The sequence below is a fragment of the Pectinophora gossypiella genome, chromosome 3 (genome assembly GCF_024362695.1).
Source record: "Pectinophora gossypiella chromosome 3, ilPecGoss1.1, whole genome shotgun sequence".
NCBI lineage: Eukaryota > Metazoa > Arthropoda > Insecta > Lepidoptera > Gelechiidae > Pectinophora > Pectinophora gossypiella.
The window spans coordinates 2155234-2170007 of NC_065406.1; the positions used below are offsets into that span (position 1 = coordinate 2155234).

Genomic DNA, 14774 nt, shown 5'->3' on the forward strand with positions numbered 1-14774 from the left:
GTTTATTAAAAGCTACATAATATATACTGCATATATATGCAAGTATGAGAATATTATTTAATATTAACTATTATAGAGCAAGAACTCTAGCGAATTGAGCGACGACAGGCACTTTTCGTCAGACGTGGTTTTTATAAATAAGTATAATATAATTATTTATGACGTAATAATTGCAAAAGTGTAGCAAAAAGATTTAAGTATACTTAGATTTATATATAAAGGTACGTCAGACAAAAAGTTTCTTTGTACTTACAGCCGAAAGCTTTTTGTTGCTACTGCGAAATGCTTTATTGTTCTTTTTTATGTCAGTTACTTAAATGAATTGTATCATTATTGTAAAAACGTACAGAAATGATTTTTATAATGCCATTTTTTAAGCTACTTATTTGTACCTAAGAAAACAAATACTATTTAACTAATTACTTAATTCTAAAAATATTTTTTATTTTCTCTAAAGACGCAAAAGTTTGCATAATTAGGTAATAAAAATTATGACGTCACAATAGCCCGAACATTAGCTTGCACGTACTATTATATAAGTCTAGTGCAATAAGCAGGATTAGTTCATACAAGTGTTAATCCATACAAACTTTTATATTGGCTGCATGTAAAAAATAAATATGAATTATTTACACTGCTCTAAAAAAATCTGAAAAAGAAAAATAAAAACATAAAATCGTGAACTCTATCTAATTTGTCTACTTTAGCCAAAGTAATGCTTTAGAAACTAAAATTCCGCGCGGTCGTGCGACTAATCTGGATTTTTTGTAAAAACTGTAAAAAAATAATAATTTTAGAGTTAGCACATTTACAAAGTAGGTAACTACTTAGCGGTTAAAGGACTTAATTTGATATAATCTAAAACTTTTATATATATTTATATATAACTATTGCACTAAAAATTACAATTGACCAAAAAATAAAAGTGCTTGTTATTTTTAATCTGATTAGCATTAAAAAATAAGAAAAACAAAATAAGTCAATTAACTAAAAAAATATTTAGGAGAGAGTAGGTACTTAACTTTTTGATAGATTTTCGGGCACTTTGTAGATGTGTGCTAACCCTATTATTAATTAGTAGCTTGAAAAATGTTTTTTTTGCAATTATAAAACCTTCTCATCTTTATTGCAATACGTGAACTTAGGCGTAGCAAGGGCTTTTTTTAAAACACTTAAAAAAGTGAATTTTAGCGAATGTAAAAGTATTCCATACTTGTTTTATAATATTAATAATTCTAGCTGCCCGTCCACGTTATATCGAGAGCTTGACCAACAGACGCAGGAAATGTTATCTACGTAGACAAACTTCGTACGGCTATTGGTCGAAGCCCTCAATAAATTCGCGCGGTAAGCGGCTCGATACCCGATACTTATGCGAGTGAATTATCACAGGGAATAGTGACAAAATGTAACACAAGGTAGGATCTAGCGAAAGCTGCAGGTGGAAGAATGAAAAGCGCAATGGATTTCATTAAAAATATATTTCTTGACACTCGTTCGATAAAATGGACAATTCAACAAAACAAGTTCAGCAAAAACCCGAAAGCTGGATTTAAACTTCAATAGATACTAAGTGGTAAGCGAATTGACGTGCTTCAGTGCCAACAGAATCACAAGGTAAATAACAATGTTAATTTAATATCGTCACCTCAAAGTAAAAATCACGCAAAGCGCCTTATTGAAAAATTACATTTGGATGTGATTTTTTGCTAACAAAACCTTGTACTTAATAGACACGCTGAAAAAATTGTGGTCTAAATTTTTACTTGAATGAAATTAATTGATTTAAGATGTAATTAAGTGTTGTATCTTTCATTTGTAATTAATAAAATTGATTGTAGGCTAAAAAAAAAATCGAGGTTTTGTGGAAGAAAAACACATCTGAATGTGATTTTTCAAAAAGGCGCTTACCTCGTATTCTCTATAAGGTGACGATATGCAAGTTACTTGGGATATAATCCTCGTTTAAACATGTTTCTTGTACTAAAAATGTTTATAAGTAATCGTAAGTATTATTTAACAATATTAATTCCTAAAGATTTAAAATTCAAAAAGGCAATTTTATTGGCCAACCTTTAACTAAGTTTCAGATACGTCTCACTAGGTAACTATGCTTCAGATTCACACGCTTAGTAAGTACTCACCTAAAACGTCATCACGCCATTTTGAAACTATCCTTAACCTTTAAATCTCATTTAAGAGCATTATTTTATTTTTTTTATCCATAAATTGGAGGGAAAAATTAATTGCTTTATCTAAAAGTTCTTAAAAGACATTAAAAATAATAAACATCTAAAAATTCGGAGCTGAAATTATGGCAGTATTATTCTAATATCTACAAGTTTTTAAAGGTTTTATATAAATTCAATTAATTAAGTAAAACGTTCTAAATGTTATGTTTTATGGTACTCGTAAATACCTATAATTAATTTAAAACAGTAAGTATATTAATACCTAAATGAGTAAAACAATCGAAATATTAAATTTTATAAAATTGATTGACTTTTAAATTTAAAATGCATTATTGTTTGTTGACGTTGCGTTTTTATTAAATATATAAATACCTACATTTTTATGGTAAAAGTATTATGGTCAGTATACGAGAATTTGACGAAGTATATTAATTAGTCACTTGCTAACTATTTTTAAACGTTGGGCGTTCTTATAATTCGGCTAGTCATAACGATTAAAGGTAAGAGTGAGTTCCACCAAACCGAAGAGAACGGGAGACATGCAAAATCGGCCATACCGAACCTCTCACTCGCTCTCTTCGCTGTAGCAGTACCAACTCGAAGCTCTTGCATATTTGACCAAAAAGTTTTCACAGAAGGTATCTTTTGCAGTTACCAAACTATTTGTATGTGACAGTACTCCCCAGACCAAAAATGGCGCAACTATCTAGATATCGTGCCTGTCGAGTGCCAACATTCTTTTGCAAGACTTCGAACGTCACCCAGAACCCTACCTAGCCGTATCCAACTCGTACACCGACCAAACGCGTTTAAATCCAGCTGATTGGCATTGGCACAGAGAAGCGTGCTCACACATAGCCATTAACAAAGCAAATCTTGTAATATCCATTGTTGCTCACGGTGGTCCGACGGGGAGAGAACGGGCGGGTGCTGGCGAGAGTACCGCCGAGTAGCAGCGGCTCGCGACGAGGGCTATCGGACGATGCGCGACGTCGAAGGAAACCCAGTCTAGAAAAAACAATATTTAACAATACATACACAAATAACAGCCTTCGTGGCCTAGTGGTTAGAACGTTAGGCTCACGATCTGGAGGTCCGGGTTCGATTCCCGATGGGGACATTGTCGAAATCACTTTGTGAGACTGTCCTTTGTTTGGTAAGGACTTTTCAGGCTTGAATCACGTGATTGTCCGAAAAAGTAAGATGATTCCGTGCTTCGGGGGCACGTTAAGCCGTTGGTTCCGGCTATTAGCCGAAAAAAAACATACACAAATAGCCTATATACGTCCCACTGCTAGGCGCAGACCTTCCTTCAATCAACAGCAGGGGGTATGGAGTATGCTCCAGCGTTTATGCTAGCAGCCGAGGACACACTACACGTAATCGGGTCGTCAGAATCTTATATTGCGTTCTTCGGGCGCCGATACTTTACAGAACAGTCCCTAAGCGGGTTGTGTTTGGAAGCCGCAAATATCAGGGGGTTTAGACGGTGCGGAGCAGAATCGAAAAAACGTTTAGAAGTTAATTTGAGCCATTGGGTGTACAGGATGAATGTACTCACATCTTCCCGTTCTGGCATTGAGACCGCGTCCGCGAACGCATCGTCTGAACTTCCGCTCGCGCCAGCTGCTCCATCTGCATAAGTTTCTCCTCGTTTTCTGGAACTAATCGCAAAATTCACTGATTTACAATACACCACACAAAAACTCCTGTATATGCCTTAGGCACGAAAAAAAAGATCTTTCACACTATGCCTAAGACTCTAGGAAAAGAGGACTCTTGATAGACTCCGGCAGAGTTCCAATGCTGTACCTACATCTCCTTAACTATATACTTACCTATTTTTTACCTTAGAACATGAACGAATAAGTATAAAAATTGGACGAGTGAAAAGGGATATCAAGAAAAAGTGGTACTATATGGTACGATTTAGGAGAGTGCAGTGATAGGAGAACCCAATTTAAAGATTTAGAGTAGAGTACTTTCCAGAGGGAGAGTTATGAGTACAAATGTGGATGAATATAGGGGTAAGGGACGACTCAAGAAAGTGTGGATGGATTATGTGAAGGATATGTGTGTGAGATGACGACTGACAGAAATAAGGACAGGAGGATGATGAAGTACTTACTTTTCAGAAGCGGAATTTGACTATGTACTTACCGCGATCGCCAACGCTCACGCAGACGAAGATGCGGTCAGAAAGTAAGTTACAAATAAGGAAGACAACAGAAACTCACGCTTCCAAGCATATACAGAATTGCGCGAAGTAGTATGCGGCGCGGTGCGGCGCGTTGTTGCGCGGCACAGAGTCACCGCGTCCGCGCTCGCGACCCGGCGCAGGAGTGACTTCTGGCAAGCCGCGCGAAACGACCAGGGGTCGGACCCGCCACCCTAACACGTGTAACAAGTTGTTTGTAGGCATAGATCTTGTAAACTAAAGAAGGCAGGCATTTGATTATACCAGGTGGAAAAGTATTCTATAAAATCACCAATTTTCAAATCTCCTGGTAAACAGTTAAGGTACTTAATTACTTAACCCACTTTCAGATCTTCAAATTACTAGGCAAATAGATTTGCTTAGCTGGTTATAAACTTCTTTAATTATGTCGTAACTCTTAGCCATTATCTCCGTAGCGTTATCTGGTATTTCACAGGGTCCGCTTACCTAACCTAAAGACTCAAAGTTCTGCGACCTTATTTTTTTAAAGGTTGGCCATGACATTTATATTCTATACAGTTCTTACCCAGGACACCTCCTGGTCTGCCAGCATGTCCTTGCCCAGGTCGAGGGCCAGTCTCATCTCCGCTCGAGGACTGAGTCGTTCCTCCGGTGTCGGTGGTCTCGGTTCCTCGGGTCGGGATAAATCCTCGACCGCTGGTGGTGGCTCTGAAGATGCGAGGAGGATGTTAGATTTGTAAGGAATTGTGTTCGGGAAATTGTGGGGTATCTTCTTAAAACCACTGCCGATAACAAAAGCAAGAGTTTCATTCTGACTGTCTAAAGGTTATGTGAGGAAATTATCGAGTCCTGCTTCTTTGGTTGGTATTCTATCTTGGTAGGGAAGGGATAACATCTTTTTCTTTGTGGAAAGAATCTTTTTCTTCGTTTCAGCACATGCTAAATCTTCTTATGGTACCATTTTAACAAAGCTAGCATTCCTTTAGACACCGCATCTTGGTTACCTGGTGAAACCTTGGACGGAAAATCACCAGTCCTGATATTTCCTAAGGATTTTTCATTTGATCAACAAATACAGGGTGTTACAGACTTTGCAACGAAAACTTTGATTCAGATCATGATTCTGGGTCAATAACAAAATTCCGTTACAAAAGTATGGAACTGAAAATAATTAAAACAAAACACAAAATGAATTAAAATTGGAATTCCGCTTGATATCAACTCAGAATCATGGTCTGAATCATCCTAAGGATTTTCATCTGATCAACAAATATAAGATGTGGAACACTTTACCCGGTGAAAGTGGATGCGGTGTAGGGTTGTGTATGGCGGTACGCTCGAGAGTGGAAGGAGTGCTCGCCGAGCTGGCTGAGCCCCGCCGGCCGCCCGCACCAGCAGCGACACGCGCCTCCGCACATTCTCTTGAAACTAGACATCGGAGACCAACAATGAATAGACATTCACGCGCGTAACCCCGATCGTGAGCAGAGACATTAGTCATCAAAGTCAAAAAAATATTACTTTTGGGTGGTAATTAAACTTCTTGTTAGATGGCGTTAGCGATTTTAACTGACATCAGAAGTATCACAAGACATGCAACCACATTTAATGGTGGATAAAGCCACATGTCATGAGAAGCCAATTTGCGGTCATAATCGATAGTGGACTCAGAAGATATTTAATTATCCATCTTCTTCTATCGTGTGGGTTGTTAGGTGGATGATCAACCTCATCGACCCTGGTGTCAGGGTTAATATTGAGCCGCCAAAGGCCCCTGACGTGGCTCATGTAACGACTACTTACTTACATCAGTAAGTAGTAACCGGGACCAACGGTTTGAGGTGCCTTCCGATGCACAGATCATCTTACTTCTGGCCAATCAGGTGATCAGCCTGCAATGTCCTAACCAAACTAGGGATCACAAAGTGATTTGTCCCCGCCGTGATTCGAACCCGGGACTTCCGGATCGAGAGCAGAACGCTCAACCACTGGACCACGGAGGCCGTCCATCCATCTATCCATTCATTATAATGGAGAGTAATAGGTTACCATCAGCTCATCGCCCTTTAGCAAATACAGATTCAAAAATGTATACCACCTATGTAAAACTGTGACTTGCAATAAATGATTATGATTATGAAATGTACCTGTCGTACCATATTGTAAGGGCATCGAAGGCGCCTCGTTGGTGGGCGTCCGCTCGGGGCTCACCTCGCCCGCGGCGCCACCACTGCGCCCGCGCAACGCTGCGCCGCCCGCACCCCCGCCCCCTGCTTCTGCGGAAACCAACACTATTGCACTTCACAAGCACATACCTTGCTTTTCGTCATCTTTAGTTATCGTGTTGTCACTTCAGGGTACAAAATGTGTTTCACTGTTTAAGAATCATCTTCCTGATTCTCGTGTTTTTAAAAGGTTCTATTGTATTTTTCAAATGAATAAAGTCTTCAAGTGTTACAGCTAAAACAAAGTGGAGTGCCAACTCTACATAAAGTCATGCATGGAACCGATAATAATTGAAGGGAGTATTAAGTAAATAATGTACTATTTCTAACATCTTGTGTTCTTCCTTCAATATGGTCACATGCATCGTGCTTTGCGTATATATAAATATTGTTGTGTTAGACAGTGTTTTGATCCGTCTCACCTCAATTCCATTATGCTGTTAACATGTATTTCTGTTAGTATGTGCTTGGTTATCAAATTAGTGTGTGTCCGTGTTGAGTTTCGTGTTTTCAGTACAGGAGCTGTTAAATTCAGTTTAAGAATTGTCTAAAGCATTGTTGTGTTTGGTATTTTTTGATACTATACGTTATACTCAAGAATTTTAACATTATGATGAGTTAAGACTATCGGAGCCTAGCAATCAGATAAAACTTTACCTACTTCATGTTTGGAATTTTATTTTTGTTTTGTTTTTGAAAATAAATGCATTTGAATTTTCAAAAAAATACTTGTGTTTAGGCTTTTATTCTTCGTCCTCTTATAGATCATTATTGGAAATATTTGTTCTTGCTACTATGGCATCCAATTCAACCAGAAGAGTTAAATTTGTCAGACGTTGAAACAGCTATTAATGAAATCTCAACCGTCAATAACATTGTCAACAAATAAGTGTTCGTGGCGTGTCCAGAGCATGTAAATATTCAGACTCACCTGGTTCGGAAGCAGAGGGCGGCAGGTGCGGCGCGTCGCAACAGTCGTCAGCATCGGCGCCATGCCTGCTGCCCTGCGCCAAGCGCCGCACCAGCGGACCAGTCACAATGTGAGATTCAACCTAGCTACGGTCTACCGCGACACAAGACTGCCAATATCACGATAGCGACCCAATTTTGAATTTCGATTTTTGATGTGAGCCTAGCTTTCTATAGTTTTAATACTTTTACTGATGATGTTAGGTAATAAGAAGAAGAATTATCGGTCGATGGTCACACAAGACACAGCCGATTGTACGATAGTGAACCCAATTTTGAATTTTGATCTTGCCAAAAATGTGAGTCTAGTTTGCAGTTGTAATGCTATTGTTAAATATGACACTAGCTATGGAGTCTACCGCATTTCAAAGTTTACATGGGAAACTAATTCATTTTGGAATTTCACGATAGAATCTACTGACTACCAATATCAATCTAACTGAAGACAGTGAGTTAAATCCGAATCAAAACTTTGGACTGCCGAATATGAGTTTTCATCAAATGTTAAGCACAAAACAGTTAATTTGTCAGTTTGTCAATTATTTTTATACTTATGAAAAAATCTATGAATGTATTCGGCGTCTGAAATTAAAAAACCTAATAATTACTGGTAATCTGAAGTGCGGAGGATAATAGCGTTTTTTCTATTGCTTTAGCAGACAATAATTTATAAGAGATTTCTTCCCTTTTTAGCTATCTTTTGTAGGCTTTCTCATTGTTCTTTTAGATTTTTATTTAGGAGCTTGTCCCCAAAAAGTACATCAATACGCTTGTACTTACTATTGTTAATATGTTTGACCTAATCAATATAGTTAGTTATATTATGGGTCAAAGTGTTGATAGATATAAATACCCAAACGATGGCGATATCTAGATACTTAGTAAATACGATAATGTTAACATTTAATTATTCGGTTCATGCAACAAGCATGCTTCTCTGTACATTCTCACGAGTTGTATGGTCATTGGCATGCTATGGTTATATTGACATTGATACATTCAGCTATACATATAGCTATATTATGTCATCTATCAAAAGTGTGAGCTTCTGTACCACCTGTATCAATAGAATGTAAAATGTAAGTACTCTTACTTCATCAGTTCATCATAATATCATTACTCAGTATCTTTTGTATTGATTTACGTGACTCTTTTGATAGATGTGTGTTACGAAGCTTTAACGTCAGTAATCCCTTCTAAAGGCGATTTAATCAATATAATATCGTCAAAATTACTTCCAATATACTCGTTGACTTATAAATCTCAATTGATACAGGTATTTTTATCATCTGTTATATTCACCTGGTCGTCAGAGTTGGTGGGGGTAGGCTTGTTGTCTTCACTGCCACTGTCGGAGCACTCCTCTTCAAGTAGGGGTTCTAGTCTTCTCCTGAAAACATCCCTACGTTACAATTTTTAGGTTAGTTTTTGTTTTTTTTTGCATCACCAATTCATTTTTCTACAGCTACAATTTGCTCAATAACGGCATTTATATGCCTAAACGTTCTTTGATGGTAATTTTGATCATATCATCAAAGGGATAATAAATATCAGATTTTCCATTTACCTTGGCAAGAGAGGTCTCAGCGTGGTAGGTCCAGTTATCGTAGGAGCCATCAAGAGCTCATCCATCATCAACTCCGTATCATCATCACCAGCGTATGATGATGATGACTTCGTGGGCGACTGCAACGATAGTTAACCGTTCATTAAAGAGAAAAATGCATTAGAAGCAAGCAAAATGTAAAAGCCTTAATACTCGTCACATACAGTGAAGATACAAATGTAACAGAATTATGATGCCTTCCCACTATCCCTTTCACACTTGAGCTACGGTAAAATGATAGCTATGATCACAATTCAAAGATACTTATTGCAGATAGAGAGGTTATACATACATAACCGAACAAAACGTCACACACAAAAACAATTGTATTGAAATAAATAAAGGCATTCTGCCCTTGCGGCATGGTAACCGCGTCGCGCGCGAAGCGAATCATATCGGGGGCTTTGACCAATAGCCGTGCAACGTTTATCCACGTAGATAGCATTCGCTACGTCTATTGGTCGAAGCTCTAGATATGATTCGCGACGTGCGCGGCTCCATAGCCATGCAAAGTCTGCTTTATACGGTTGCAATATCTTTTGTCAAAAGTATGTTAAAATCAAAACTAATTTGGGTGGGTACCGAAAGAGTCCCATGTTCCGAGTCGGGCAGGTTGTCAGAAAGATCCCCTGATGACGGAGTACCCCAAGCTTCTTCCCCACTCGCTCCACTCCCCTCTCCCGTCTCAACTGTCCCATCTTCAGTTGCCAGGGTAGATTTCCAATCACTTACTCCCAAGCACCTGTTCGTATCAATATTATTAGTCAATTGTTTAGGTCTAGGTACAAAATTGTATGAGAAATATAAAATGCTAATATTAGATAGTCGAAACTAGAAATGTGTAAAATTGTGTCCAGAACTATTAAAGAGACTATATGAACTAGTTATAATCTGAATCAAATCATAGAAGAAGTCTAGCTTTATCTAATTGCAGATTTACCAAAGTATACACCGGATAAATCTAAGTTTATTATATTTTTGAACATATTGTGTATAATTTTGTGTATTCTAAAATACTACGGCTATAATGTAAAACAAGTTTACTAACCAGACTATTCTATGTTAACATAGTAAGCTACTTTTGTACAAACCTTAAAAAGTGAATAACTACAAAATAGTATTGACTTTATTTTACTGATTAGCTTAATTCTAAATTAGACCTTTGTACACGACACGTTACAGTTAACCTAGAAATAATTTAGCATTACAGCCTAAGTTGTCAAAAACGTTTAAGACAATGGTATTAATAAAGACATCAAAATAGTCTAAAATATTAACTCTAATGTTCAACCCACTCATACTCATCGTGTTTTCATTGTCTCCCAAGGATCTGAAGATGATTTCCACCTAATAGGTGACAGGGAAATTTTAGGATCATTATACAAGAGAAATTATGCAGACAGTGTAAGATAGAGTGTTAAGAAGATAGACAGAGTCACTCCAGATAAGAAAGCTAAGTATACTGACCTTTCTAAGAACGAAGGCTGCTTATGTGCAACCGACGTGTTAGGTACACTCTCAGTATAACTAAAAATGTTCATCTTTTCAACAACAAAAGAGCCCGCTCTTGCTGTCCATCCCATTATTCCACCAGCAGCGCCAGTGACTGAAAAAAGGGAATAAAATTTGATTACGAAAAGGACTGTTAATTTAGTGACATGGTTTTGCTAAAACATATAGCCGTGTCAATCTTGTAGGCATATTAATCCAAATTAAAAATCAACCATTACAAAAAGAAAACGTTTTGACGAGGGAGAGAATTGATTTTAAAAATATTATGCGGTACTTTTATGGGAATATTTTTACCTGGATTATAAGGTTTCACCGCCGTTTCAGGTTCAGTAAGTCTTACATTGCCATCATCAGTCTCATCGGATGGAAACCGTTCGAGACTTGACATGGTTCCGTATCTGGAAGAAAAAATAGTTTTACAGTCTGTTCCTCGGCTAACGAAAAGAACACTGATGGGTGCACGTACCTCTTTAAAGATACGTACGGTAGGTCTTCTGGTGCATCGGGGGACTCGGGAGAATCATCTACAAGGTCATCCTGGAACATCAATTATTCATAATGAGATACTATTAAGAACTAGAGTTTGTGCAACAATATACAACCCGTGCAAATTAAAGAGGTACCTCGCTGGAATGAATGGCTCTCTTCTCGCTTGCGTTCATGTTGTGAATAAAACCCCGACGTTTTTTTTTGACGTGACTTATTGTAGATTTGCCGCAGACGGCATTCACTAGTTGGGCGAACAAATGTGAAGCGCTGAGGGCTCTCACTCGGTAAAATACTGACGCACACACCGACTTTGAACATAAACATTAAGTCTTTTGCTCGAGGTGTCTAGTTATTTTGCACGAGGCTGTATAACATATTTACTTACAGTCTTATGAGTAGAGTTATAATCAGGCGTTGGAGGCACTACGGCTATATTTGGGACAGGAGACTCCGATTGAGCTGAACCAAGACTTCCTGGTCTCGAATTTACATTATTTAAATTAGACCCCGAAGTTCTCTTAAATGGTTCCACTCTCATAAGGTGTGCTGCTGGATTGATAGCAGACAGTCCCATTAACATTAAAGGTCCTAATTCTAAATCATCATCAGAACCGTCATTGTTCATATTCACGTTCACATTTGCGTTCACATCTTCCGTTCGTTCAGTCTTTTTACTAATATCTCCATTCATTTTTGTAACTGCCGATATACCCATTCTAGGAGACCTTCGCATTCCTCTTTCAATCCTAAAATCAATTTCTTCTTCGTGTATAGAATCATCATCTAAGAAAACTGATGACGTTTTCAACGCCGTACCCACATTTTCTCTTTTAGTGATAATGTTCATACCCAAAACTTTATTAAGTACATTCTCAGCTTTTTGTCTTGTTATTTGATCTTTTCTTGCTGTTCCTGGCGACGGATAGTTCGTTGTTGATGTCTTGGTTTTAGACAGTGTAATACTTTCGACACATTTTACCTCGTTTATGTATTTTTCTTGCGCAATGACGCACTGGACCTGATTAGCAATGTTTGAATTGGACATTCTCAAGTCATTAGAACTAGAATTAAATACCATAGAACTACACGTTGTATGACTAGTAGATAATGGACTGGCGTTTCTACTGCTAGAAGAGGGACTTGGGGATCTAATAGAGGTTTCTTTTCGCAATTCCAATTGGCTTTTAGAACTTCTCGGACTTCTCGCATGGACGCTTCTATTTAGGATTGGCGAGTCCGTTTTCAGTTCGTAGGACGTCGATTTGAGCATTTTCTGGCTTTGTTCGATTGAGTCTATGACCTTTGCGGCTGCAATAGGGGCATCTTCTGGACGTAACCTCATAGCACCTTTACGTTGCAAGTGACTGAAGTTCTTTGGCTTACGGTTACCACAATTAGCACTACACGAACTCGCCGCACTTTTGTTAGAGTTCGAATTCTGAGGCGATGCTTCTACTTTTGGCTTTGCTGGTATTACTGGGGGTTCTTTTTGGGATATTAAGGGGCTGTTTGGTTTTGACAAACACTTTTTATGGCACTGTCTGCATACTGGGATAGTGTCTACAACTACAGGACTCGTTCGCACTGTAATCTGAAAAGGAAAGTTCCAGTTTAATTTTAATCTACTTACTTTAGTTTTTCTCCTGTGATTTATGAAATGAAGATAGATTCTGCTTACTTGACTTCCGGAGTTACTGCTTTTGGATGGGCTGTGATCTGCTTCCTTTTTCTCTGCAGATGACGAACCTTTATTTTCAGCATGGTTGGAAATAAGGTCTGCCACCTCGAGAAGGTTCAGTTCCTTCGATCTCTTCCTTAACTCCTCCACGCTCCACATCTGCGTGAAGAACTTATTTTCTATAAGAACCAGCTTTAAACTAACGAAAGCATCAGATAACCATACGTCACTTTAGGGGCCGTCCATAAGACTCCGTAAGACGATTTTTGTTCATTTGGTGAGGTTCGGCTCGGCAAAAACGCCTCATGTAAGTTGTGCGTTATAATTATACACTGTGAATGTGTTCTATGTATCTGTCATGATTTAAATAGTACCTCCATATCTGGATCGGGTGGGTCCATTTCTTCGGCTTCAGGAAGTTGTGTCATCCATCTCTGGAGGTGCAGAGTGGATCCTCGACTTTTGGAACTTCTCGCCCCCTCAGTCGCGCTTCCCCCCGCGCCCGTCTGGGTCTCTTGTGAGCTTCGACGCGTCTAGAACGTTCCAGAAAGTTCCTTTAAGAACTTTTGTTTGAATTGAAACAAATTAAAAAAATACGTTAGGGGCTCTGTTAAATTTTGCAAGATTATGTGGATATCTCAGATTAAAGGAAATTTTGTACTCACCAAAATGGTTGTTTAAAAAATCACTGAATTTGTAAATTTAGTATATTTTTATAATGCACAGTACAAATGTAAATACATTATCAGAGGGGATTTTGCATTTATGCGACGTAACAATTTACCCGGATTTATTTTAGGTTAGTAACAATATCTATTGAGTTACAAAAAGTGCATTACAAAGAAAAATGGTAGGTCTTTCATATTTGATAAGTTGAAAAACAAATCGTTAGCGTCGCAAAATAGTGTTCCTAATCATTTAGAAATAAAATAAAAAGTATTTCACCACTGAAATCACTTTATTTACGGATTATTAGAAATATACTGTTCCGATCTAAACATAAACATCCAAATTTTTATATTAATTTTTAGTCCATTATAATTTCACAAAGAACCAAGAACTACAAGTAAAACGGTTTCTCAAAATTATCAATTTTCATCGTACTCTATTACACTATATTATTAAAATGTACACACAGCCAAAGACATCGAAAATTATTCATTCTAACTACTTTTTTGAAGGTCATATACATACGAAACCCGGAGAAAATAGGTTATGTGAACATTTTGCGATGCTAGCGATAAAATATATAGATACAGTTATTTACACTATTTATTTGCATAATAGTAACTTTATTTATTATACTAACGAAAACAGAAAGCGGTGGCTACATAATTAACATTGTCTACCATTTTTCTTGTACCGCATGTTATTTCTAATGGCGATGAGTGTAAGAAGCGTTGTAAATCAAAATGCTTTACTGTAACTATGATGGATCTAGGTGAATTCGCGGAGTTGATCGCCAAATATCCACATGACCTGTACAAAATGATTGCAAATGTATCAGATTTAACGTGTAAGTCTGTACAAGTAACTTTAATGTTAACATTAATATCAGGAAAATAGGATTCACCAGTAATAGTGCTTGTTCCAATACATATTCAAAATATTTAAAGGAGTCTAAACCAAATCTGAATGAAGCAAATTAAGTCTAAGTATATTAGGAATTCATAAGAAAAGGACGGAAGACTTATGAAGCAAAATTGGAATTGAGGTCACAAAATATTTCTAAGTTTGGTACCCTATGGTTACATTTTTGACACTGATTCTTATACTTGTTAAAATTGTAAATTGTTGGCATGCAAGTTTGGTTCTATTTACCCTATTTCATGTAAATTCTCGATTCTATTAAATGTTTAAACTTTCAGATCAACTATAATTTTGTAATATTCAGTTCTAAAACACTCTGTTACATCATAAGTGG

General features: G+C 37.5%; 1 protein-coding gene across 1 annotated transcript in view; it reads right to left on the reverse strand.

The window, feature by feature from the left end:
- The window catches only part of LOC126379711 (uncharacterized), a 77334-nt gene that overhangs the window by 637 nt on the left and 61923 nt on the right, over positions 1-14774 (reverse strand). Inside the window, exons 16-31 of the mRNA XM_050028535.1 lie at positions 13225-13383; positions 12851-13009; positions 11558-12763; positions 11150-11220; positions 10978-11081; positions 10639-10777; positions 9754-9913; positions 9133-9251; positions 8868-8955; positions 7528-7600; positions 6528-6647; positions 5665-5799; positions 4937-5079; positions 4430-4583; positions 3754-3856; positions 3092-3200 (exon numbers count right to left, since the gene is read on the reverse strand). Of these exons, the coding sequence (XP_049884492.1) occupies positions 3092-3200; positions 3754-3856; positions 4430-4583; positions 4937-5079; positions 5665-5799; positions 6528-6647; positions 7528-7600; positions 8868-8955; positions 9133-9251; positions 9754-9913; positions 10639-10777; positions 10978-11081; positions 11150-11220; positions 11558-12763; positions 12851-13009; positions 13225-13383 (3042 nt within the window). The remainder of the gene's footprint in view (positions 1-3091; positions 3201-3753; positions 3857-4429; positions 4584-4936; positions 5080-5664; positions 5800-6527; positions 6648-7527; positions 7601-8867; positions 8956-9132; positions 9252-9753; positions 9914-10638; positions 10778-10977; positions 11082-11149; positions 11221-11557; positions 12764-12850; positions 13010-13224; positions 13384-14774) is intronic.